Genomic DNA, 25,620 nt, shown 5'->3' on the forward strand with positions numbered 1-25,620 from the left:
TGCCAGTTGTTGTTTTTTAAAGCAATATATCAGTGTTCGAGCACCGCTTTGAGTTATGCTTCTTTGCGCCACTTAAAATCGGATGGAAAGGAGGTTCGCTTTAAGAGTAATGAATATGCTTTGGGAGAGATTTTCCAAATGCACTTATAGAATTAACACATGATGAGCCCTGCAAGGAATGGGTCGAACGTGGCGAGAAGGCCGAGTGAGAAGTGAGCTTTTCAGTATCATCACCGAAAAGTACCGCAATAGAAAACTTGGATACAAAACAACCATAGTAGTTCACACGCCGTAAAATGAAAATTTAAAAACAACAATAGAAGGCTACCGACGTCTTCCTTATCATAATTTGCCACTCGAGCACGGGTCGCCGGCAGAAGAGTTCTGAGTGCGGTTCATCGCGCCGGCTGTTAACGTCTCTTTTCGACGACTGCATTCGGCCGAGGGCGCACGTGAAGGGCCTGCTTTCTTTCCGCTATTTAACGTTCAGCGTGGAAGTGCAGCAGCTCACATCCGATACTCGCAGAATATTCTATATCATGCAAAAAGTGGCGTAGACACGTGGCATTTTTGGCGACTGTCTGAGGTTCTTGAAATGTAATAAATAGCACAAATACCACAGCAAGCTGGACGCCATAGCACTTCTGCAGTTGCCATTAGCGCACCGAGACATCTTAATCTTTTGGTTTGGACGCCTCAAATATTTACAGAAATGTTAAGTATAGAATAGCGTAAAATAATTTTGACATGTGATTGATGATATACATAAGGCCTGCAGATAATATCCAAATAATCTAGGTGACTGCCTTACCTTCGCGATGAACTGATTACCTATTTAGCTTTGCTCTTCGGCATCTAATTAGTGTCGTGTTTGCTCTCGAAACTCGCGCCAGTGCAGAAAAACGGGCTTCGAGGAATGATTACTGAGGTCATAAATTAAGCCATATGTTAAGACGAGTGAGAGAGTGGTTCCGGACACTGACTTGGCCTGGAGCTTATAATGTTTACCTACGTTTATAAATGGGTTGGGGAAAATTGGTGTGTTCAATTACAAAATAACTAACGACATGATTTTGCTACATGCAATTCCATATTTTTGGGTGTCCAAATGCTATCACAGGAATAGCATTTTTTTTTAACCGAGTTGGGGAAAGCCATTTCTTGTAGCTCCACGAACTAGACTGTTCTACAGCACACATCCCATTTCTGGCTACAACACGCAGCCAATGACGCAATGAGTCAGCGGCCAACAGTCTCGCCTTACTTCATAGACGTTTTCGTCGCCCCATGATCACGACCCAAGCCTTCAAACTGCCACACGAGTGACGGTAGTCGGTACGGTTCGCGCGGCTCGCAGGGCTCCCGGCGAGCTGTCGGGAGGCAAGCGCGATCCGCCTTCGCCTCGAGCACGGAGCGCCGCTGCCAGACTCGGTCGATTCCCGACACTGGAGGCAGTACGGACCCGACCGGGCTGTAGAAGCCGGCAGCTCGCTCCGCGTGCTCCGGGCAGCCAGCAGCAGTCAGACAGCGTCTCCGTACTCCTCAAGCGGCCTCCGACCTCCTCCGACGAGGAAGGTCGTAGGCCGTCGGAAACTGAACTCCTCCGTCGAAGGGGTTCAGCTTCCTCGCGCCGTCCTTCGGCTCCCGTTGGGCGCCGCGCATGGTGGCTGACCGCTGCCCCGGCGCTGCGCCGCAACCCGGCGAGGGCCGACCAGCGCGTGCGACCTGCCCGTGGCGCCGCAGCACCGCTCGCTGGCTGCACCGTCACTGGCCGGCCAGGCCGTCACTACTCGCCGCTACCGCCGCCCGCTTCCCGGACAGCTGCCTCGCGAAATGGGTCCAGCCCAGCGCCAGCTACTGCTTCTCAGGCGGTGCGAGGATGAGTGGGTGACGTACGGTCAGCGTATCAGGCCCTGGATCCGACTTCCGTGAAACGTAAGCTGGGGGGGGGGGGGGGGGGGCTTTACTGCCGCTACAAACATTCACTGGCCGGTGTTGGATAACGCTGATGGCTGGCCGCCCGGCGCACACGCCTGCTGCTGGATGACGCCGTCTGCTGCTGGATGACACGCGGTCTGCTGGATGATTCCACCCACTGTTAAACGACGCCGCCTCCTGCTAGACGCCGCCGTCTGCTGCTGGATGGCGCCGCCTGCTGCTGGAAGAAGATGCACAGTCTGCTGGATGACTTCACCCGCTGCTAGACGTCGCCGCCTGCTGCTAGATGACACTGCCCGCTGCTGGATGACGTCGCCTGCTGGATAATACCGCCTGCTGCTGGATGACGCCGCCTGCTGCTGGATGACGCCGCCTGCTGCTGGATGACACTGCTTGCTGCTGGATGACGTCGCCTACTGGATAATACCGCCGCCTGCTGGATGACGCCGCCTGCTGCTGGATGACACTGCCTGCTGCTGGATGACGCGGCGGTCTGCTGGCGCACACGCCTGTCGCTGGATGACGCGCCGGTCTGCTGACGTGCCGTCTATTTCGGGGCCCGGGTCGCCCGTGTTGCGCCGCCGGCCGAGCTGCGTCCGTCAGTGGCTCTGCGGACCTGCGGAAGGAGGCCGCGCCCTGGACGGCCCGGTTAGCCTGTGGACCCCGGCACCATGTGAGTAAACGGCAGGGGACCGTGAGCGCAGCTGAGCTCGGACCAAACGACTCCACAGGCCACTGGCGATATGCTTTTGCGCAGGTTATTGTGATTAACCATTCCTTGCCGTTTTTGTCGTCGAAGTGATGTCGATGTCACATGTATGCGACACCGCGTTGTTCATGGCTACAGGCAAGCAACTTACGAGTCGGCGCCTCTTTTGCATGTAAAAGAGAGGCGGAAGTTCTTAACGGTTACAACCTCGTTACCGCTAGTAATAGCGCAGGGCATTTCTGGAATTTATTCCGGAATGTATGCCAGCGTACCGGCTATTTGGCCAGTAGTGCGGCTTCAGAGGAGGCCGGCACGTAGCATGAATACAGATTTTGGTGTGTCTTCAAATAAAACTGGTGCTTCTGGTCAAGGCAATAGAAATAATAAGTTTGACTTCCATAAATACACTTCAGTCACACGTTTATGATGTCGTTAAACTGGCTTATTTACAACGGTAAAAACAAAAACAACCCAGGTAGAGATAAACTGCTCCAATGAGACGGTTTGCAGCTAAATCAGGTGTTGTTTCAGATGCTCTCCGAATATGACTCATAACTGGAGCCGTTCCCATCCGTATCTAACCGCTGAAAACAGCAGCATCGCAGTCCCCGCTCGGACTGTGGTGGGCAACATCGAGACACAATTGGGCAATGTGTCCCGGACCCACGCACTCCCTACTCACACCTGTATTACGGCTCACCGGCGAATGCTATGGTCGTGGGGAGTGGAGGAGTCGTGTGAGCCGCGGACCATACATTCCGCAGAATTGTAGCATCGCTGCCTACGACGATTTCTGAACAACTTGACTTCAAAACCGGTGTTGGTGCGCTCTCTTTGAGACGTTCCGTTCGCCCGATCAAGTGCTTGCGGCTTCCCTACGGCGGAGCTTCAGCACACTCGGAGACGCCACAGCTCGCTGGGAGACCGGACCGCCGGCTGGCTATCCGGGGGCGGGGGCGGAGCGTTCAGAACAGGGTCTGAACGCGCACGCCCTGGGCAGCCAGAGATCAGCGCCGCACTGACCCTTGTATTGGCGAACATTCTTCGGGGAGCTCCGGTTCGGTCGTTGCTCTTGGCGTGACCGGGTTGACGTCGATGGAGAATACAGGATGGCCGGTGTGGGGCGGCCGCACCAACTTTCGTCAAACTGACGCTGGTTTTGTCACGTTGACACTGAAAGATGCTATTTTGGTTGCTTATACTGCACTAACCATCCTTCACGTCCTCAATTCTCACGTATCGTTCAAATCGAAATGAATTTTTACGTTAATCATTTTCGCCCAGCTCTGTTTGTTCCAATAACATTTTCCGATTGTAGATCATATGAAATATAAGCTCTTCACTTTCATGAGCTTCCTATAAGCCATCGCAAGTGCCACTGAATGTCAAGAGCTGGCTGCGGCACGATCCCATTGCCAGAAGAGTCGGGCGGTTTGAAAGCCAGCCTGCCGGCCTCGGACGCAAATTGCCGCTTGGATTACGCGTCGGGCTGCGACGATTACCACGTCATTTAGCCTCCGTAGTCTGAGTCACCCGCATTCCTTCTCCCGAGACGTCCAGAGCCCGACGTTGTCTGCTTTCAGCACGAAGCCAGTGACGCGCCTGTGGCTGTCAACTCTGCTGGCACTATCTCATAATGATAGAGTGCTTTCATTTGTAAAGCAGCCCTGACCGTTATGACGGCTGGGCTGTGGATGGGCGTTCACGTTACCAAATTTCTCCTGGTACCTGACTCGAGGATGCAAAAACCTTCGCAACGCTCGGCTCAGGCAAATCCCCAAGTAACCTGACGGAGCCTCGCTGGCACCAGCAGGCGTTTTGTTGCTCCAACTGTGAACTATTTCACACACACGAGAGCTGACAGCGCCAGAGGTGTTCCACTCGCCCGAGCGGGTTAGCGCGGGGCTAAACTCAGTGGGTGACGCACGGTCCACATCGGGGGCGGCCGGGTCCGCGGTATCGGGCGCGCGGGCTCGCCGCCGCCGAAAATAGCGGCCCCGCTGGACCGGGCCGGCTGCCAGCTGACGTGCCTGGTCTCTTGCTCACGGCTGCGGCCGGGCCGGCCACTCCACGACCCCGGCCACCCCCGCCCTTCCCTCGCTCGCTGGCATGGTGAGGTCGCCCGGGCCGGTCTGTCACGCAGCTGCGCGGGCGGACTCTGTCCCGTCATGTGACGCGGCAATGACGTCTGACGGTCGACGCAGGAGCCGCGAGAGCCGGCTCGTCCCCGGGCGTGCGGACGCTTTATGCAACGGAGATCCGTTTTCTGAGCTTCTGTCGCGCCGCGTGCGTCGGACTTACTCCAGGCTGTGTGAGGCTACAGACTGCTGGCTTCGACCGATCAGAGGCGTACATGCCTGTAATAGGGGGAGTCGTGAGCCATTACGAACGCTCCAAAACTGCATCGCCCGTGACAAGATTTCGTGCGCACGCCTGCCAATATCGACGGGAGACATCCGGCTGAGCTTTCATTTAATTTGCATGGACAATTCTATCAGGGGAAGCTTTCATGTGATGTATGGTAGTCATGATCAAATGACTGCACGTGCCTGACGTGCCACGTCCAATTGATCCGGAGACCACACTCATTGTTCCACATTCACATTATCCACACAGATGGGATCACATTCATGATGCCAATGGTGCTATAGCGTGACGATGCGAAACATCCCACCCCATTTTCAAAAATTGTGGTCTCTGTTTTTGTCTGCCTTTTTACCTGTGCATCCTGCGACTCTTTCTTTCCATTCTGCCCAGGTAAACTTAAGCTTCAATGTACAGATAAGCGGATAAGCTATGAGCTCTAACAAATCAGATAAGCTTTAAATAAAGTATTTTTTGGCCAGAGTATATCATCATTATCTGTCGGGCTTGGGTGTGGAGTCCAGCCTCTCTCTAATTAAGCTTAAAGTTGATTGTTTTCGAATGTTCTGTTGATGCATCAGCGCAGCAGGGCTCTTCAATTTCGCGTGCGATTTACGAGTGACCCTTTCCCTTGTTTCAGGAGAGAATGACGCGACGGTGAAGATACCTCCCCTCCGTCACTGGAGGGGGTCGATTAGCTCAAAGGAGAAACAGATCAGGTGAGATTCATTAGTATAATGTAGTTTGTTTTCTTATCATTTACGCTCGCAGGCTTGAGTAGGTTGATCAACGTTTGGTTAAACGCTTGCGTACAGATTCATGTTGCTGTTAAAGGACAGTACAGTGTTATGGACACTGTCGCGATGTCACGAAGATCGCCAAGCCATGCCAAACCATTATCATATTTTGAGACTACATTTGAAACATTGAATGAAAAGACTGCTCGTTGTGACGATGAAAGCTCGGTTACGCGACGATACGAACGCACGATTGCTCCACATTCAGTTCAGACTCAGCTATGCGACAGCACCCATAAGCGCCGGCATATGACATCCGCAGCTCAGTTGTCGACTCCAGCGCAGAATTTGATTTTACAAACCCAGATGAACTGCAACGCGACTGGTTCATGTTCACAAGATAATTGGTCGCTATCTTACTTCTCTGGCGACATTAACTAACGGCAGCAGCAGGCGACTGTAGAATACAACCACCTGTGACCGCTTCAGTCCCCTGTCTGAGATGCTTCCATAACTGAAAAGAAGCTCGCACGCGCCCGAAACGGCAACAAGACCGTGGGATTACCTCAACCTAATGCTACCATTGGTAACGTGATCTTCTCAGAGAACCAAAGTCAATGGCAGCATCAGAACAAAGCTTGGTGATTGCTTTGTACGCTTTTCATGCCTGAGTTGTGGACATGGATTTTTAATGATAAACTGACTAAACGTTCAATTTGGGAATTCTGGTTTCCCAGTGTGGTGATTACCCTTAATCGACTGTTCTTGAACTTCTGAACAGTTGATGCGTATTACCTGAAAAATGTTTTAAACATCTAGTTCATGTCCGCTGCACCACGTTTGACGTTTGTATACGTCGAAGCATGCCTTCCACAGACGTCGGGGCTATTTGTAACTGTTTATTTATGTTCTGGTGGGGAATATATCCGATTGGCATCACAAAGCTCGATGCCAACCAATGCTTCAGTTCTCGTTTTTTGGAAAACTTTGGCTCAACTTGTGATGTTTGTTTACTAAGGCCGTAAACTTTGTATGCCTTTCTGGACGCGCGGGAATGCTGGCCGCTCTGTTATAACTAAAATCCTCGCCTGTTGTATGTCAGCAGTCCTGTCATTTGCAAGCGAGCCGATGCACATTGATCTCGAAATCACAATGAGTTTACCCCCACACCGAAGTATATATATATATATATATATATATATATATATATATATATATATATATTGTGTGTGTGTGTGGTGTGTGTGTGTGTGTGTGTGTGTGTGTGTGTGTGTCCGAAGTGTGTATATATGCACATATATATATATATATATATATATATATATATATATATATATATATATATATATACACATATTATGTAAGCTCATAGCCCAAAAAACGGAACTGTTAGTTGTTTTCTTTATTCAGCCGGGCCACCAAACTTGATATTACCCCACTCGTTACTGCTCACGAGTAATACCTACCAACATGCACCCTGCAGATTCTGAAACTGCTTTTCTGAAGCAAAGCTGAACAACCCGATGAGGTTCATGCTGGCACCACCCTACAACAAGTCATACCTTTGAACACATTCAACACCCACTTTTCACCCACCTCAAATTACTAAATCGTACCAAAAGTGTACCGAGCCGACTACAGTCTTGACACCTCGCCCATCAACATAACTCATCGTTAACAGGCCGGGACCACGCGGCTGACTGAGCAGAAAGGCAGTCTGCGGCCGCTTCTCCGGCTGGTGCCAAGGCATCGAAGATCGACGCGTGCCAAATCTTGATGCGGACCGAGCGCCGCCGCTTATTTCGGCCCGTGCTTCACGGCTTTTTCATCGCGGCTCTATTCATCATAGTGAGGGCGCGACCTGTGCAGCATTTACGTCAGCTCCAGGGCTTAGCTGGGTGACGTCTCGGCTAGGATTGGCAGCTTTGCCAAATCTTTGCGCGCCGTGAGGCTGCCCAGGAGACTCTCCCAGATACATGATCTGAAAATATTTGGAGATACTATACCTAATCAAGACCCACGGCCCTTGGGGAGAGCTGCACGCCCTGTGTTTATTTGCTTATCGATGACGATAACAAAGTGCACTGCTTATGGCGCTTGTGTGAAGGTCAGGTCAGAACATGCTCGCCAAATTGACCGATCCGTCACGCCATTAAAAGTTGGCGGATGATAAGACTGCGTGTGGCACTTGACACATCGTTGGCATTTATCTTCTTTCTCATTACGTTCCCAGGCAGATGTTTAGTTTTCAGGCGACCTGTGCGCCTTATCAGAGGTTGGTGAGGTGCCTTTCTTGCCATGCAATGCATCAGGCGGCCGCCATCCATGGTCTTCTCGGAAACATGGCAAACGCCAGCGGATGGTGGTGACGGACGACCCTGGTGATCCAGTCAGAAGTGGCATGCTGGTCGCCAATCGCGTGTGGGGTAATGTGCGCTTGAGTAACGGCGTGCTTGACACGCGCCCGAGCGGCCGGCTGAATACCCTTAGCTCAGGTGGAGGTCAATTCGGCCCGCTGAGATTGCAGAAACTAAGAAAGCTATAAACACCAAATTAACAGGGTGCTGTTTTGTGTCTCTATGTGAGCTTATCTTCACCAAAAGTTAGGTCCCTTGGTCATGACCTTCAGGTCAAATGTAAAAAAATGTCAAACTCCAGACTGGTGTCCAAAGTGTCGCCAGGACCTAGATTCCCTGTCTTAAGCAATAGGTTATTGGTGCTCATTTAAGGTCAGTAGCATTACTTGACCGTTCGCAGGTCATAGTATATAACAATCGAGCAGGACTGCTTTGAGTTCTGCATTTAAATAAGCCTTCAAAGTTACGCCAGGCAGCATGTTCCCAAAAACAAGATGTTGAACTAGGTCATTTTAAGTCATTGGCCTATTCTAACATTTTGAAAGTCCAAAGAAGATGTCCAATGTGATTCCTGTTCTCAACAGATTGAAAATGGACATTAGAAACTGCCTCATACAGTTAACTTTACAGCAATAAAGTGCGTTGGTTTTGACCTTGGCCTGAGCTTCATACCTGGCCCTAGGCTGATGAAATTGGCTCATTAAATTGTTGTGCGTCCTTAGAAACTATCTTAGGGGCGTATGACTCGTCTAATAATTCTTGCATCAGACTGAGCGATTCCCTAGAAATCGTTCCATCTGAAACCATGGCCTGATTTTGACCCGCCGTAATTCAGCGACCTTGCAAGGTACATCTAAGTTTGTGTACCAAACAATGGCGTACAGCTTTGCAAAATTTGGCGTGGTTACGCCGCGCCGTCCGGAAACTATTTTGGAAAAACCTTCGGGAGGATTCAAATTGACCCCTCAACAGAGCGCATGTTAAACGAGGTCAGCACCTTGTGGTCCAGGCCAGATCAACTGGGACCTGTGTCGCATGGCGGACAAAGAACTTGGTCGGAAGCTTGATGGTGGGAATCGGCTCTCTCACCCCTCAAGGGATTCCGGTGGGGTTAGGCGAGACTGACGGCAGACATCTTGGTCGAGCTTTGATTTAGATGGTCGGCGTCGACGCTCCCGTGGTGTCATTTCGCTGGCATTGGATTCGTGTCGGTTTCTGCCGGAAATTTGGTTAAAAAGGCCCATTAGCGAGTGTTGAATATAATCCAATCACGTGATGGCGTCGATAAACCCTCCCTCCACCCTCCCCGCCGCGCTGGACGGGCCTGACACTCCAATCGCCCTACTCCAGCTCAGTCTGTCCCTGGATGCAGTCGTCAGACGTCACCGCGTATCCGACGTGGCTGTCAGACTGCATGCCACTTACGACGCACGTGACATGTCAGGCTGCATGCTGGCCGTTGCGTGTCAGTCTGGATCGGACTGCAGCCTTGGTATGTCACCGCACGCCAGACGCGAGGCGACCACGGCACAGAGTCGGGTGGGGGTGTGCACCGGTCAGACCACCGCGGTTAGCACCGGTCACACGTCAGAGGGCCGTGCCATGGCGTCAGGTCAAAACTCACCCATCGCGGTCAGAGCCGGTCACACGTCAGAGGGCCGTGCCATGGCGTCAGGTCAAAACCCACCCACCGCGGTCAGCACCGGTCACACGTCAGAGGGCCGTGCCATGGCGTCAGGTCAAAACTCACCCACCGCGGTCAGCACCGGTCACACGTCAGAGGGCCGTGCCATGGCGTCAGGTCAAAACCCACCCACCGCGGTCAGCACCGGTCACACTTCAGAGGGCCGTGCCATGGCGTCAGGTCAAAACTCACCCACCGCGGTCAGCACCGGTCACACGTCAGAGGGCCGTGCCATGGCGTCAGGTCAAAACCCACCCACCGCGGTCAGCACCGGTCACACGTCAGAGGGCCGTGCCATGGCGTCAGGTCAAAACTCACCCACCGCGGTCAGCACCGGTCACACGTCAGAGGGCCGTACCATGGCGTCAGGTCAAAACTCACCCATCGCGGTCAGCACCGGTCACACGTCAGAGGGCCGTACCATGGCGTCAGGTCAAAACTCACCCACCGCGGTCAGAGCCGGTCACACGTCAGAGGGCCGTGCCACGGCGTCAGGTCAAAACTCACCCACCGCGGTCGGCACCGGTCACACGTCAGAGGGCCGTACCATGACGTCAGGTCAAAACTCACCCACCGCGGTCAGAACCGGTCACACGTCAGAGGGCCGTGCTATGACGTCAGGTCAAAACTCACCCACCGCGGTCAGAACCGGTCACACGCCAGGGAGCCGTGCCACGGCGTCAGGTCAAAACTCACCCACCGCGGTCAGAACCGGTCACACGCCAGGGAGCCGTGCCACGGCGTCAGGTCAAAACTCACCCACCGCGGTCAGAACCGGTCACACGCCAGGGAGCCGTGCCACGGCGTCAGGTCAAAACTCACCCACCGGGTCAGGTCAGGTCAGACCACAGCTATCGGACCCCATCACAAGTCAGACTGACGGCTGTCTGCTCTCGGGTCGGGTCAGACGAGGTCAGACCCGCGACTGGACTCCGGCTGGGGTCGGACGGGCGGCAGCCGGCCCGTCTGCGTTGGCACGCGCCCACCGCAGGGTATGTAGGTCGGCGTCTCGTCCGAGCCGCCAGCCAACTCGCCGCGCCGGGGTGTTTCCGCCCGCGCAACAGCCGAGCGGAACGGCGCATCGTCTTCCGCGATCGGAGCGAGCCACCGAGCCGGTGATCAGAGAGAGCCACCGAGCCGGCGCTATCGGAGCAGGTGGCAGATCAGAGGAGGCAGACCGCGGAGTTCGGGGGTGTAGTGCGTCCGCGGCTGGCTGGGGACGCAAAATGGAACGCCCAAGTGGCGTTCTGCCATGACCGAGCCGGTGAGTGATGGGTGAAGAGTCCCGGTGATCGGTCAGACCCTCTGTTGCTCTGGAGTGTATGATGATGTTGGAAAACAGCTGAAATGTGAATGATCGCATTTGATAGGGCAGCACGCGGTTACCGGTGTTGCTACGTTTTCCCAGAGATTGTAAGCCAGAGGGGTTGCAATGTCCGCAAATCAAGTAGTGATTGAGCTTTGGCGCACGTTAAGCGGGTCTTTGAAAGCAGGAGAGATGTGCACATCCAGTGAGGCGCAGAAAATATCTATCTCTTCTAAATTGGGGCAGTATGACTCGCGACGAAAACTTGCGCACAGTGCAGGGTTGAGAATACGGCATGACAACTGCGGCAGCAGCCACACCAGCCTTGCTTTAAAAATCGAGACAATTTTAACTCTCCTCTGTTAAAAGAGATGTCCAATGAGACAGGTGGCATCTTTGCCAGAGCCAGGTTTTGTGGCTATCCTTCATCACTTAGCCTGACTTTTCCGCGCCTGGGTCTCTCCAATGGAGCAGGGTAGCCAGGATTTTGCGCTAGAATGAGCCAAGCGGGTCACGAGGGGCTGCTCCAGTGAATGGAGTCTCTCTTTGTCACTTAGGTGCCTGGCGTTTGGATTCAGAATATTTTCATGCTGGGGATTTCATTTGGATGCTTTGGGGCCCGTTTACATGTTTGAGGTGTCTTAAACAGCTAAAAAGTGCGGGGGTTCCGCCAACGGTAGGGGCGGAGGTCACGCCTCCAAACTGCTGCCTTCATTTTTCTGCTACGTCACTGCTTCAACACACTCTCTGACAGAGAGCACTGTGATGCTCCTATGCTGGTGAATGGCGAACATTTGCCACACTAATTGCACCGGCCTGCCAGCCCCGTGCCGCCCGCCACGTCACCGCCCTGACCGCGGCCAAGCGCGGTCCTTTGTCGTTCCGGCCGGACACGCTGCCAGGCCCGTGCCGTCGCGTCACCGCCGCCGGCGTCACCTGGCGGGGGTGGGACGCCCGTGACTCGGCCGGCCGTCAGCTGACGAACAGCCGGCCGTCACCGCCTCTGACAGCAGTGACGGGCTGGGGGCACCGTCGCACGGGCGGCTCGCCTCGCCGGCCGCAGGCGTCGTTTGTCACGCGGCGCTCGGCCGTCAGGGATGTCGGATCCGAGTGCCGACAGCTCCGGCAGCGCTGCGGGTCGCGGCGCCGACCTGCGGAGTTGCCGGGGCGATGGGCGGGAGCGGCACCAGATACCGCTGTCCGCTGCGACCGGACGCCAAGCAAGGTCTTTTGATGGACTGGGGAGAACGGCGCATCGATGATGCAGCATCCTAGAGCGCTGTTGCGCTTGGATTTCGGCGCTCAAAACAAATTGATAAAGGGTGTGCGGTGAAATAATTCGCGAGCATTTCGTGCAACAAAGTATAACTCCTCAGACTCAAGCGAGTTACCATTTCCACATTCCGCTGGTCGTCTCTCGCGTGGCAAATTCACGGTGTCTGGGTCACGAGACGCCCTGGTGCGGTACAGTGTCGGAGCCAGCAAGGCGCGGCGGCGCGGTGGGCGGCGCGACCGGTTAATTTTAGGTCGGCGGCGCGGTAAACGGCCGGCATCCGCTGTGCCTGGACTCCAGCCACGGCGCCCGACCGCGCCGCCGCCCGCCGACGAACGCTCCTCGCGCCTGCCCCTCCTCAGGTGAGCCCACCGGCGCCCGCCTCCCCCGGGACGCGCCACGGTCATCTTGTGTCGTCCGGGGAGCGCATGGCCGACCGGCGCGCGACGCCCGCACCCGCGCCGTCAGTCGCCGCGGCTCGTCCTCCCGGGTGAAATGCGTTCGTTTTCTCCTCGACGACGTCAAGCGTGACGAGGACGATCACGTCTGTTTTTCCTACCGGCCGTTTGTTGTTTCGGTGCTGTTGACAGGCGGCTCAGGCAGCGCGCGGCGAGGTCACACCTGGCCGGCGCGTCTGTCACCCGCGTCGGCGCGCTTTTTAGACCGCACGGCGCGCCAAGTCGCCAACGCGCCGCCGCCCGCTCCATCTCTGCCGCGAGCGGACTGGGTCGCCGCGGCGGCTGGCCCGTCTGGAAGTGACGCGAAGCCCCCGCCGGCGCCGCGTCGAACGTTCAGAAATAGACCTTGAACTGGAGCAGGCCGTGGTGTCAGGTCACGGCGCCTCCGGGCGCGTGACGTCACGCGATGACGCAGCGCCCACAAGCTGGCGCCGATCTCGACGTCGTTGAACCGTCTCGAAGGCCCCGATGAATCAGGCCGGGGCCCTGTTCACTGGGATCCCCTGATGAGTACGCGAAACTCGCTCGCGTCTGCGGTAGTGCAGAGAACGGCCGCAGGTGCCAGAGGAACCTCAGTGGTCCTCTCGGCCCGTCGGCGGACGGCTGGGGAGCCGCGAGTGCTGCCCTGCCTCGGTGGAGAACGTGGGCTGACCAGCAGTCCGTTCGCGGAGAGCTGGCCTGTGTGGTGTCGTGCGTCCAGAGCGATCTACTGAGCCACTGTTGGGAGGTGGGCAGAGGTGAGCCCGCCGTTAAAACGGAACAGTGCCGGTGTGCTGTGGCGTGGCCTCAGCCGAAAAAGGCCAACCTTATTAAAATGCCGTCTGGCGTCAAACCTATTGGACTGCTCAGTTCGGGTGTATAGTGTGCGAGGTGCGGTTAGAGGTCCTCGATCCCTGCGGTCCCCGGTCCCTGCCGTCCCCTACCGTCAGGGACCGTGGATGAGGCCTCGGATGTCTGGATCAGCTGCACTCTGTTGCAGGCCAGGGCTCTCGTTAGAGGTCCCCGATCCCTGCGGTCCCCCACCCTCACGGACCGTGGATGAGGCCTCGGATGTCTAGATCAGCTGCACTCTGTTCCAGGCTAGGAGAGCCTAACAGGCAACGATGGAGTCGTTCGACTCTCTGCTGACATGCTGCATTTGCTTGGACCGCTACCGCAACCCCAAGCTGCTGCCATGTCAGCACTCATTCTGCATGGAGCCCTGTATGGAGGGCCTGATCGACTACGTCAAACGACAGGTGAGTTCCTGCATAGCTTCGGCGTCTCTTGCTCAGCTGGCTTGTAACGTCAGAAACACAGCAATTCAAATTGCATGTGCATTTTGAGTGCTGTGTCGGATGTCAAGAGGGAAGTTGGACGTAACCGCATACATATTTTTAAAATAATGATAATTCCTGTTCGTGCGGATCAAAGGTCTTTACTTTCCGCCTCGACCTTTGATACGTCGATTGCTCCATATTTAAGAGTAACCAGAACCCGCAGTTTCCTGCCTAGGAAGGACGAATTCCGCGAAGTGCACGTGATCTGATTTCCGAGCCAGCCGTCGGCCGCCCGCTGCCAAACGCGACGCTCTGTGCCGGCACAAAGAGGTCACGTCTCTCTAGCTGGCGGCCTTGCCAAACTCGCGCCTCCCGTCGTCTGTTCGCCTCCACCCCTCCCCTCGTGGCAGGACCGGACAGCGCCGCTGTCAAGGCGCACGAAAACAGTTCGCTCTTTCCTCCGCTTTGGTTGGCTGCATGCGTGGATAGAGATACGGGGTGCGAAGCTGTAGCTCTTGATTGGAAGTCTAAGTTCACTCTTTTGGGCGCGTGATTTCGAGAAATGCAACGCTATGGAAGCATAGCGCGTAAGTCATGTGTCATGTCATTTGCAGTAAAATGCCGCGACATGATCTTTCTTTCGAAGAAGATGCCTCAGTTCATATGCTACCAGTCATATACAACTTTGTATTTGGTTTGCGCTTGTCGTTGAGACTTCGAGCAAACCCAACTTTGGTATAATTAATCTGATTGTAATTTAGCCTTTCCTTCGCAACCGCTGTTTCGAACGATTTCATTGTGATATCCGCGAATGGCTCCTAAGTGCATGCCGTAATGTCAGCGATTGTGCGAACGGAAATGTTCCGAGCTCCGTTGTCGAAAATGATATTGGGTCAGATCGAACTTTGTCAAATCGGCTCTTTGACCAAATGTAAGCTGACTATAAGTGAAGCACAGTTTACCTTACTTCTGACAATGTAAATGACAGTGCAGCCACCTGCTCCGTTTTCCGACTTAACCATGACTCCATCTCAGGTGAAATGTCCCGAGTGCCGCGCGGAACACCGGATCCCGTACAAGGGCATCCAGGAGTTCCCCAGCAACGTGACGATGCAGCGCTTCCTGGACATGTACCAGACCATCTCGGGCGAGATGCCCGACCCCACCCAGGGCCAGGTCATGGAGCGATGCCAGGTGAGCGTCGGCCCGCAGCAGCTGACGCCGCGCTCGCGTGGAGGGCGGGCTTTTTGAGATCACCTTGCGTGAATGTCTGCCAGGTGGCTTGCTGTCAGGCAAGAACGTTGCCGAGCGTCTTTCGAAAATTTTGAGCTGCTATGCATCGTGACGGCATTTAGGCTAGAGAAATTTGTGTACTGATCCATTGTTTTGTCGTTGGAAAGAAACCTCCCTTTGTGATTGTGTCTTAAGCTCTACTTCTGCGTAGTCGGCAGACATAGGTCCTCGCAGCTATTGCATACGCAAGCCTCGCATCAGAGCGTTGTTCAATGTAGCTTTTTGCCGCACAGGTGTGCAACGAGAAGGAGTACCTGCAGCCGTGCGCACACTGTGACAAGAAGGTGTGCCCCGACTGCAAGTCCGCGCACGTGGACGTGCTGAAGCGCGAGCTGGTGCGGATCAACAACCAGGTGAGGCGCGGCCTGCACCGGCTCCAGGACATCCACCAGGCGGTGGACAAGAACGCCAACACGGTGCAGCAGAACTGCGTGGCCGTGCGTGATGAGGTGGAGAACATCGGGCAGCGCCTCATCAAGGCCATCAAGGACCGCACCGAGTACCTCAAGGCCGAGGTCGACTCGCACATGTCCAACGAGGTGCGCAATCTGAACACGCTCAAGAGTAACCTCGAGCAGGAGATCGCCAACATCGAGAGCAACTCGGACCTGGCCGAGAAGCACCTGAACGACAATACAGAGTGGGACGACTGCGAGCTGAGTGACGCCAAGGACATCTTCCTAAAGACGGTCGAGTTCATCCGCAACTTCGAGCACGAGACGCCGACGGGCGGCGACTTCCGGCGTCCGGTGCGCTTCTCAGCTGTGCAGGACCCCAACTCGCTCAGCAAGACGCTGGAGCACTTCGGCGAGCTCAACATCGGCAAGAAGGAGCTGCCGGAGCCGGCGGCGGGCCAGGGCTTCGGCGGCGGCTTTCCGGCGCTGATGCCGCCCGGCGCCTCGGGGCCGGGCCTCATGCGCAGCAAGTCCGACCACCGGCTCGTCTCGCAGCTGCGCCAGCAGGAGGAACGCGGCTACGGCGGCTACGGCGACGAGTCCGGTCGCTCGTCGCCGGTCAGCCGGCGGCGCTTCGGCGAGCGGCCGGAGCGCAAGGCCAGCGACGGCGGGCTGTACGGCGAGGACAGCGCATACGACTCGCCCTGCGAGCGACGCCACAAGTACCGCTCCCGCTTCACGCGGCGCAACCTGGATCCAGACGACGACATGGAGAGCTACCGGCCCGAGCCGCACGCGCCTCACGCCGCTGAAGCACCCAAGGAGAAGAAGAAAGAGCGCGAGAAGGTCCTGGACACGGACGACGCCACCAAGGGTCCGCTCAGTGGTATCGCGCGCATCCTAGATGTGCCGCGCGTCATCCAGAAGATGGTGGAGAAGGAGAAGGGGCCGAAGAAGAAGAAGGAGGAGCCGAAGTCGGCGGCGCCGGCGCCTGCGAAGCCTGCCCCCACACCAGCACCCGCGCCCTGGCGGCGGCAGAAGAGCGAGGACGACGAGATCTCCAAGATCAAGAAGATGAACCAGGAGGCGGACGCCCGTTGCGCGTCAGGCGCCACCCCGGCCGCCGCCGCCGCCGAGCCTCCGGCCGCCGCGCCGCGCGCCACCAGCGCGTCACGCGGCTCCGTCGAGAGGCGCTCTTCGCAACCAGCGGCTCCGGCTCCGGCGCCGGCTCCTGCGGCGGCGCCGCGGCCACGTCTCTCGCGCGAGGAGTCGGGCAGCGAGACGGATGACTCGTCGCGGCGCCGCGCCGCCCGCGTCAGTCGACCGGCCTCCGACACGCCAATCTCCGAGTGGGTGAACGAGCCTTTCGAGACGCCCAGCTCGGTGGCGGCGCGACGGAAGGCGGCTGCCGAGTCGGCACCCCCTGCGCCCGCTGCGCCCGCTGCGCCCGCCGCGCCCGCCGTGCCTGCCACCCCCGCCGCCCCCGCCGCCCCAGCAGCGCCCACCCCGGCCGCGCCCTCAGAGCGGCCGCGGCGCACGCCGCTGCGTATGCCCGAGCGGCGTCTGTCGCGCTCCCACAGCTCCGAGTCGACGTCATCCGAGTCGTCGGACGTGCAGTCGCCGGCAGGCGTCGCAGACAAGCGTAAGGCAAAGCGCGGCTCGCAGCCGCCGACGCCGGCTTCTCCCGGCGCGCCGGCCACGCCACCGGCGCCCAAGACGCCGCCCGTGGCCGCCACGCCGCCGGCGCCTGGCACGCCCGTTGATTCCGAGTGGCTGGGCGCAGCGACGCCGACAGCCAGCCGGACGGCGGCAGCCAGCGGGCCGTCGTCGGCTGCCAGCACGCCCACTCCAGGCACGCCGAGCTCTGTCGGCACGCCCACTCCCGGGACGCCAGGCTCTGTCGGCACGCCCGCTCCCGGGACGCCGGGCTCTGTCGGCACGCCCACTCGTCCGCGCTTTCAGAGCCGCTTCCTGGGTCGCGCCGGTACACCCAAGGCGGAGGAGGCCAAGGAGTCGGAGAGCAGTGACGAGTCCGAATCCGAGTCGGAGACAGAGTCGTCCTCGGAGTCCGAGTCGGAGGAGGAGGAGGCGCCAGCGCCGCCGCTGCGACCGGCCGCCGCACCCATGACCAAGACCAGCATTGGCCCGCTGCTGGCGCGCAGCGCGCACGCGCGGAGCGGCTCCGGCGACGCGACGACCACGCCCACGGCCAGCGTGGCGTCGCGGCCGAGCCGGCCGTCGACGTCGTCCGGGTACGCGGCGCGTCGCGAGTCTGGCGATTACACGCCGGCCGCGCCCGCCACCGACCGCTACGCCAGCCGCTACGGCGGCGACGCCGCGACCGAGCCCAAGCCGTACGAGTCGCGCTACGGCTCGCGCTACGGCGACTACGGCCAGGGCAATGGGCTGACGCGCTCGCGGACATCCTCGGCGCTCGATGGCCGCACCGCGCCTACCGAGGACTCGTACGCCGCGTACGCGGCCAAGTTCTCGCGGCCGGCGGCGAGCAGCCGGCCGACGTACGACGACTACTCGTCCACGTCCACGCCGCGCTACCCCTCCTACACGTCGCGGTTTTTAAACCGAAGTAAGAGCTCCGCTGCGCTAGACGCGCCGGAGGAGGCGGCTCGCCCGGCGGGCGAGGCCGCCGCCCCCGGCCCGGCCGCCACCGTCGCTGACGGCGGCCGACCTGACGGCACGTCCAGATATGCGCTCCCCGCCGAGCGCCGATCTTGGCTTGCCCGCAGCGGGAGCTCTGAACAGGCCGACGAGCGAGGGAGCAGCGGCGGTGGGTCCTCGCCCACCGCCTCGCTGCGCTCGTCGGTCCAGCGACAGGGGAGCGGCGACAGTGGCGCCGCCAGCGGAGAGCCGGCTAACCCCACGCCAGGCACCGGCGGCACGCGGTCGGAGGCGCTCAGCAGTTGGGCTCAGTATCTGAAGAGCAAGTACGGGTACAAGAATGGCAAGGAGACCAGCAAGGACGTGGGAAAGGTGAGCGTGCTGCGTGGCGGTGTAGTCCGCTCGGGCGGCGTAGGTGGTGGCTAGTCGATGTGTTTTCCTCTTTCCGTTTTGTGTTGTTTATTTTGCATTGTATTGTACTAGAATCATTCGTTGCTTTCATCTGTGTCGCAGTTGTCTGATGATATTCTGCTTTCTTTAGTTCCTGAGATGATGGCTATGGTCACACACTTCTTCCAGGATGAAAACTTGCGGGAAGACGCGCCGACCCAATGTGCTTTGACTTAGCTGTCTAACCCGACGTAGAGCATAAACGTTCGCTGGAATACGCAGGTGCATTTTGCGATACGCTTTGTCTAAAAAGAAGCCTTTAGTGCCTTCGTCCAGTCCCCAGCTCTGAGGATTACTGGCTGGGGATGTTCCCAATGCAACGCTTCAGCCATGTTTACTGGCTGCAACGCTTTCTTGCGTCTAAGCATAACCCACCGTTAAAATATTGGTGCATACATAAACGTCTCTCACTCCAACAATTTTTCCACACGGCCAAAGCAAGCTTAAATAAGGCTTTGAATCTCTCAGCCAACTGTGTAACGCGACTCACTGATTTAGTCTAACGCTAAGCACTGAAGCTAACCCCTGAGACTGTCGCCGACACTCCAGACAGCCCCACCGCCTGCCCGGGCGACCCCGTTTTGATTAGCTCGTCGTGTCGCGCGCCGCCGTGGCCGCCAGTTTTGCGTAGCTGGTGCGGTCGGCTCTACGCGGCCCGGCGCCCGTTTCTAAGATCTGATGGCCGGTGGTTGTTCGCCGCAGTGGCTGCGTCGTCGGCGCTCCCTCAGTCATCGCCGCCCGATTTCAGGACGATAAGCCCTGGTGGGTGCACCAATAACGCCGCTCCCGCCGCCCCGGCTCCGCCAATAACAGCATCCGTGCGCCACAAGACGCCAACCATAAACCATTGAGTCATTGCGTAAAGTCTAGCCGTCGTTAAAGTCAGAGTGCTCACGAGTCACGAGTCACGAGTCTGCACCAAGTGAGTGTGCGGAGCAGGAGCTTCTGTGTGGGCTTGCACGGCTTGGTGAGGCTCCGGGCCGCCCTGCCTTCTCCTTAGAGGCTGACAGCTAACGGCTTTTGGGTCGGTTCATGTGCGTTTTAACCGCTCACAGGTCGTTGTGACTTCTAAACCGCGCTCCCGTGTGGAGGCGGCGCTTCAGGAACACGATCGATCTATCGGCATGCCGTATTGGACTGGGGTGATGACCCGAAGTAAGGTGTCAAAGGGTCAGATCTGGAGTATGCCTGGTAAATAAACAATTGAATTTTCAAATAACACTGATTCGATGACAGTTCTGGCCACATTCTTGTAACGATTTTGTACGCTATTTTTATATTTGCTGTGAACTTTGATTGCAATATCTTTGCGTGGTTGAACAATTGCGTTATGATCCTTTCATTGCCGTTAAGTTTTATTCATTTTATCGTTGTATGTTTTACCAGCGTATATACCCGGCTTGTAGTTAATCACAGCTCTTCTGCACCAGTAGTCGACGATAAAGCTTTTCTTGGACGCTCTTCGTTAAAAACCTTCCCGCTTCACGCACCATAAATCCCCGCCCCCTCCCCGGGTGGTACGCTGCACCCCGCGCCTCCTGCTCAGACGACCACAGATCTTAGAAACCCGCGCCGGTGTGGGTTCACCTCCCGCTGTGCTGACGGCGGCGCGCGCTGATGCAGGTCCTGCCGCGTAGCAAGTCCTCGCACCTGCTGGGTCTGCCGGGGGAGGCGCTGCTGGACGCGGCCGTCCAGGCGGCGCCGCGGTCGTCCGCCCAGGTGGCGCCGTCGTCGCCGGCCCTCTCCAACACCGCCCTGCTCGGACCGCGCAGCCAGTACCTTCAGAAGGGTCGCCTCAGGTACGCAAGCATATGCTGCGAATGTCTGCCGATAATAAGGGACAGGGGCCTAGCTCCAATTACGGTTAGTGAGTTGCATTTTGTTCTTGATGTTCGCTGCTGTCGTGCTGGGTATGGGACTCGGAAACTTTGCAATTTCGCTTTTCATAAATCTAGCCGTACTGTCTTTTCTCACGTCTGTGTTAACATTGACCGCTACTCAGCGTGGCCTGAAAGGACAATCTCACACACCTTCAGGTGCGTAGCTGCCTGACATCTTTCATCTGTCCTGTTTGTCTCAATAGATGATGACTACCTCCTCCGCCTCCGCGCAGGTTCAAGATCGGGACGCGTGGCGGTGGCCCGGGCTGCTTCACTTGGCCGCGGGGCATCGCCGTCGGTCCCGACAACTCGATCGTCGTCGCCGACAGCAGCAACCACCGCGTGCAGGTGTTCGATCAGGCCGGCACCTTCGTCAAGGAGTTTGGCCAGTACGGCAACGGCGAGGCCGAGTTCGACTGTCTGGCCGGCGTGTCCGTCAACAGGATCGGACAGTTCATCATATCGGACAGGTGGGTCAGGCCAGGCTGGGACTGGTCAGAGCAGAACAGGACAGGACAGGGCAGGGCAGGGCAGGGCAGGGCAGGGCAGGGCAGGGCAGGGCAGGGCAGGGCAGGGCAGGGCAGGGCAGGGCAGGGCAGGGCAGGGGGGCAGGGCATGGCAGGGCAGGGCAGGGCAGGGCAGGGCAGGGCCAGGGCAGGGCAGGGAAGAGCTGGGCAGGCAGGGTGGGCCAGGGCGAGCCGGCCGGGCTGGGGCGGGGCAGGGCGCGACGTGGCGTGGAGGGACGGGACGGGACGGGACGGGACGGGACGGGACGGGACGGGATGGGACGGGACAGGACAGGACAGGACAGGACGGGAGACAGAAAGTGACCCGTCGGCCGTCGGAGAAACACACCAGGGTGGGTCAAGGCGGGAGAGCTTCGGTCGATCGACCAGTGGAATGTCAATGTATGTTGACTTGGCGTGGTGCAGGAGCGATCGTTTTATTTGGCTACGCATGAGCCGGTTTCTGCTTGGGAGGACATTCAGTGTCACTTATCCCTGCTTGTTTGGTTAAGAATATTGCCATTTCAAAAGATGCGCTCGCTGGAAAACAACGGCACATGTTTCATTCATCTGTTTCCTCGAATTCGTTCATTAAAAAAGATCGACGCATTGTGGTACTGCAATCTGCGGACATTCACTTCTTAAGCTCTACAATGCCCCCAGCATAACCACTCGACGGCTAACAAGCGCCTTCTCACAGATACAACCACCGGATCCAGATATTCGACCCGTCCGGGCGGTTCCTGCGCTCGTTCGGCCAGAACGGCGTGATGGAGGGCCGCTTCAACTACCCCTGGGGTGTCACCACAGACGCGCTCGGCTTCATCTACGTCTGCGACAAGGAGAACCACCGCGTCCAGGTGAGGGGACTGGGGTGGACCGCGCGGCGCGGCGCGGCGACAGTAGTCCAGCGGGCCAGCGAGTTTCAATGTTGGTGGTATGCCGACCTGGCGAAGGAGGTGTCAGCAGCGGCTTAGGTAGGATAGTAATTGTTGCATGTGAAAAAATGTGTGATCAGGTATGACTGGGAGTTGATGTTTAGAAGAAATTGTACGTGATTTCATCATCCCTAGTCACCCTGTTTCGTACATGTTCGTTTCTTCGCCACCGGCATGGCCACGATGGCGCACATCCAGCACGATCAGTCCCCTACCCAGTTGGATCCTGAAACCAACGTATTTGTAAGGTATTGCAGTACCCCGCTGATGCATTTTAAGTCGACTCACAATGCATTACCTCTGGTCCCCAACTCAGCGTCGTCCTGTAACCCTCACCCGTCCCGGGCCCCCTTGGGCATGACAGCCCCCCCCCCCCCCGTCCGTGTCACTTGAGCCCCCTCGCCTGCTCGGGTCCACCCAAGCCCCTGAGCTGGCCGATGAGTCCGGCCGGCGGTGACCCTCAGGTGAGCTATTGGAACCTGCCCGGCTCCGCCCCCGGGCCGGCGGCGAGCTTTACTGCTCTGTACGCCCAGTGCGGCGCGGGCGCGGCCGGCAGCCGGCGCCCCTCCGTCAGGTCCGGCTCACTCTGTCTGTGACGTCACTGTCGGCGTGCGCGTGTGTGTGTGTGACGTCACTGCGAGCTTGCCCTCTTACCGCTCGCGTGGCAGGCGGCGCGTTTGAACGCATGGTGAGGACGACGCTTCACACGAGCGAGCCCGTATCCCACCTTCAACTGTGGATTTAAAGGCGGAAATATCAGCCGTCGTCCCGTCTACGCCATCTGCCCATGTGGTTTATATATCGCACCTGGTCACCGCTTGGGGCAATACACTTGTTCTTAGCCTTTGTAGCCCTTTGCTATGTATGGGTTGTGTAGTGCCAGCCCCTTGTCGTAGTATAGCGCTCAACTTTATATTTGTAACCTATTTTCAACCCAGTATTGGTGAATAACGCAGCCTTTCCACGCGTTAGTTAATATCTAGTTTCGCCTTAAATCCTCGGACTATGCGTGTAAGGCTTCTTCCTTAACCACGGAGCGTGCTTTTTATCAGCGTTGTACTTTTCGATGCAGGACAACTTGGAAACCAGACATGTTTTTGCCCCTGTCCTCGACGGAAGGCTTGGAATTTCGGGAGGTTTAAAAAAACAACAAACAACAATAGAAAACAGAAATGGTATGGTCTCACCAACCTTTTGGAGAACATGTTTTCAGCGACAATTGGCATGTTTTTTTTAAGTTGTGCTGTAACACTTTCAAGACATGCACACAAGATGTTTGATCAGATGCAATCGGGCTACAACACCGGAACCTGCCTCACTTGACTTACATTTAAGAAACTTTACATTTGCCAGCGGCAAAGCGTCAGCGTATCAGTGTCTGAACTCGGCCCGAACTTCGTCAACTCGGGAACGCGGGACCGAGTAACAGCATGATTAGATTGAGAAAAGCAACGGGAATCGTAGATGCAAATTACGTGTCACTGCGTGAGCCACATACACTGAAGCGCCGCAGGCCATGACCGCCAACGCGATGTGTTCTTTTTTTAGAGTAACGTCATATACCGGTAATAGAGCGGACGAAGGCCTCAAAGCAGCAGCATGTAGGCAGTTGTATGCACCCCGTACTAGTTGCATCGTCTCTTGCATGCCTGTCGGCCCATGTCGTACCAGAGGACCGGGAAGAAAACATCTAGCCTTACCACATTATGTAACATAGGCTTTCGAGGCCTAAACCAAGCGAGGTATTCTAATGAAAATCACATAGACGCACAGCCGAATAGGGTGGTCACATATCCGCCAATTCGTCCCTTTTTGAAGAGATTCTGGCCACAGTTGTGACAACGAAAACTGATAAAGCTAATCAATTTTGGTGGCAAGCAATTTGGCGGCTCCGACCCATCTCACCAATCTGGCTGGGATGGGTCGGACGCACCAGCAGCCAGTTCTGAATCAATGTTCTAGCGTCTGAAAATTACATCAGTGTGCGCCGTACCAGATAAATTCTCGTGAAAATCGGACGTGTTCGATGGACTGATGATGTTTTTTATACGGGTTCCAGATGCGTCGGTTCCATTCGTTAATATCTTGAGGGCATGCACGTGAAATGCTCACCTCTGTCGTCAGCTGTGGCTTCCGACACAAAGCAAGGCGCCTTGCTAGCAATAGCTGCAGAGAAGCGACGCGTTCGGAATCTGCGCTATTCGCCTGGTCGCCGCGGCTACCCGCCAGCCGCTGCTCCAGCTTGGTGACGTGGCGTCCGTTGTTCTTCGGCAGGTGTTCCAGTCCGACGGCACGTTCGTCGGCACGTTCGGCTCCGAAGGGCGCAGCTCCGGCCAGCTGGCGCACCCGCACTACATCGCCGTCAGTGCCACCAACCGCGTCGTCGTCACCGACAGCAACAACCACCGCGTGCAGGTGTTCGATGTCAACGGCAAATGCCTGACCACCTTTGGCGGCGAGGGCGGCGAGGAGGGCAAGTTCAAGTTCCCAAGGTGAGCACGAGATGGCAAGATGAGCGCTGTGACTCGGCGGTGGATTAATTAAGTGATGGTGGGGCGATGTTTTTTAAATTCATTATGTGCGTATGCACACATGCAAGCTGCAATGTTTTGCTTAGAAATGCCAGTGGTGAAGGAGGTGGCAGCCGTTGTGCAACGATTTCCAAGGCATATTCGTGTAGCCAGCGTGAATACTGGCAACCACGAGAAACCTACGCACCAGCTTTTCGCCCATCAATCATGTATTCACACATATGGTATTTCAGTTCCGTCCACAGCATGTGTTTCGTGGCTCTATAATCTTCTGATATATTTTCAAACGATCCATCAGGGGTGTCGCCGTAGACGATCAAGGATACATCGTTGTCGGCGACTCGGGCAACAACCGGATCCAGGTGTTTCGAGCCTGACGGCACGTTCCTGAAGGCGTTCGGCTGCTGGGGTAGTCAGGATGGCGAATTCAAAGGTACGCAAACTGTTGAGGCCACTGGAATCTTGGAAACTGATGGTTAAGAACTGCATCAATTGGAGAAGGTTTGCCCCGTGTTCAACTGGAATGAGCTCTTTCAGTCCGTAAATTGCAAGGTAAACCTCTACGTTTCCAGTGCATGCAGTCATAAATGTTGTTAAAACCTCCATAAGTATCAACTGAATCAATCGAAAGCTTTCAGCCTCTACCTGAACTAGTCAAGATGTTACTTCCAAATATCCAGTCATGAACCTGGGTCGACACAACCTCCCCGGATTGCTGCTTTGGAATGCTCCCCACGCGACCTGGCCGAGGTGCCTTACGCCTGACCGACCGGCGGCCGGGGACCACAGTGTTCCGCCGAGCCGTGATGCCACCAGCCACCGACCCATGTTGTTCCAGGACTGGAGGGCGTCGCCGTGATGTCGAAACGGCAACATTCTGGTCTGCGACCGCGAGAACCATCGCGTGCAGGTGTTTTGAAGGT

General features: G+C 56.8%; 1 protein-coding gene across 1 annotated transcript; it reads left to right on the forward strand.

Moving 5' to 3' along the window:
* Positions 1-2,540: 2,540 nt before the first annotated feature.
* LOC119096911 (RING finger protein nhl-1-like) lies at positions 2,541-25,616 on the forward strand. Its single transcript, XM_037219917.1, is given in 13 exon segments — positions 2,541-2,611; positions 5,652-5,730; positions 13,906-14,064; positions 15,121-15,279; positions 15,612-18,764; positions 20,466-20,641; positions 20,956-21,192; positions 21,929-22,088; positions 24,441-24,658; positions 24,996-25,062; positions 25,064-25,130; positions 25,536-25,561; positions 25,563-25,616. Coding segments are annotated over 11 exon segments (4,452 nt in total). The 5' UTR covers positions 2,541-2,611; positions 5,652-5,730; positions 13,906-13,929.
* The last annotated feature ends 4 nt before the right edge of the window (positions 25,617-25,620 follow it).

The sequence above is a fragment of the Pollicipes pollicipes genome, unplaced genomic scaffold, assembly GCF_011947565.3.
Source record: "Pollicipes pollicipes isolate AB1234 unplaced genomic scaffold, Ppol_2.1 Scaffold_4295;HRSCAF=5057_pilon_pilon_pilon, whole genome shotgun sequence".
NCBI classification, from domain to species: Eukaryota; Metazoa; Arthropoda; class Thecostraca; order Pollicipedomorpha; family Pollicipedidae; genus Pollicipes; species Pollicipes pollicipes.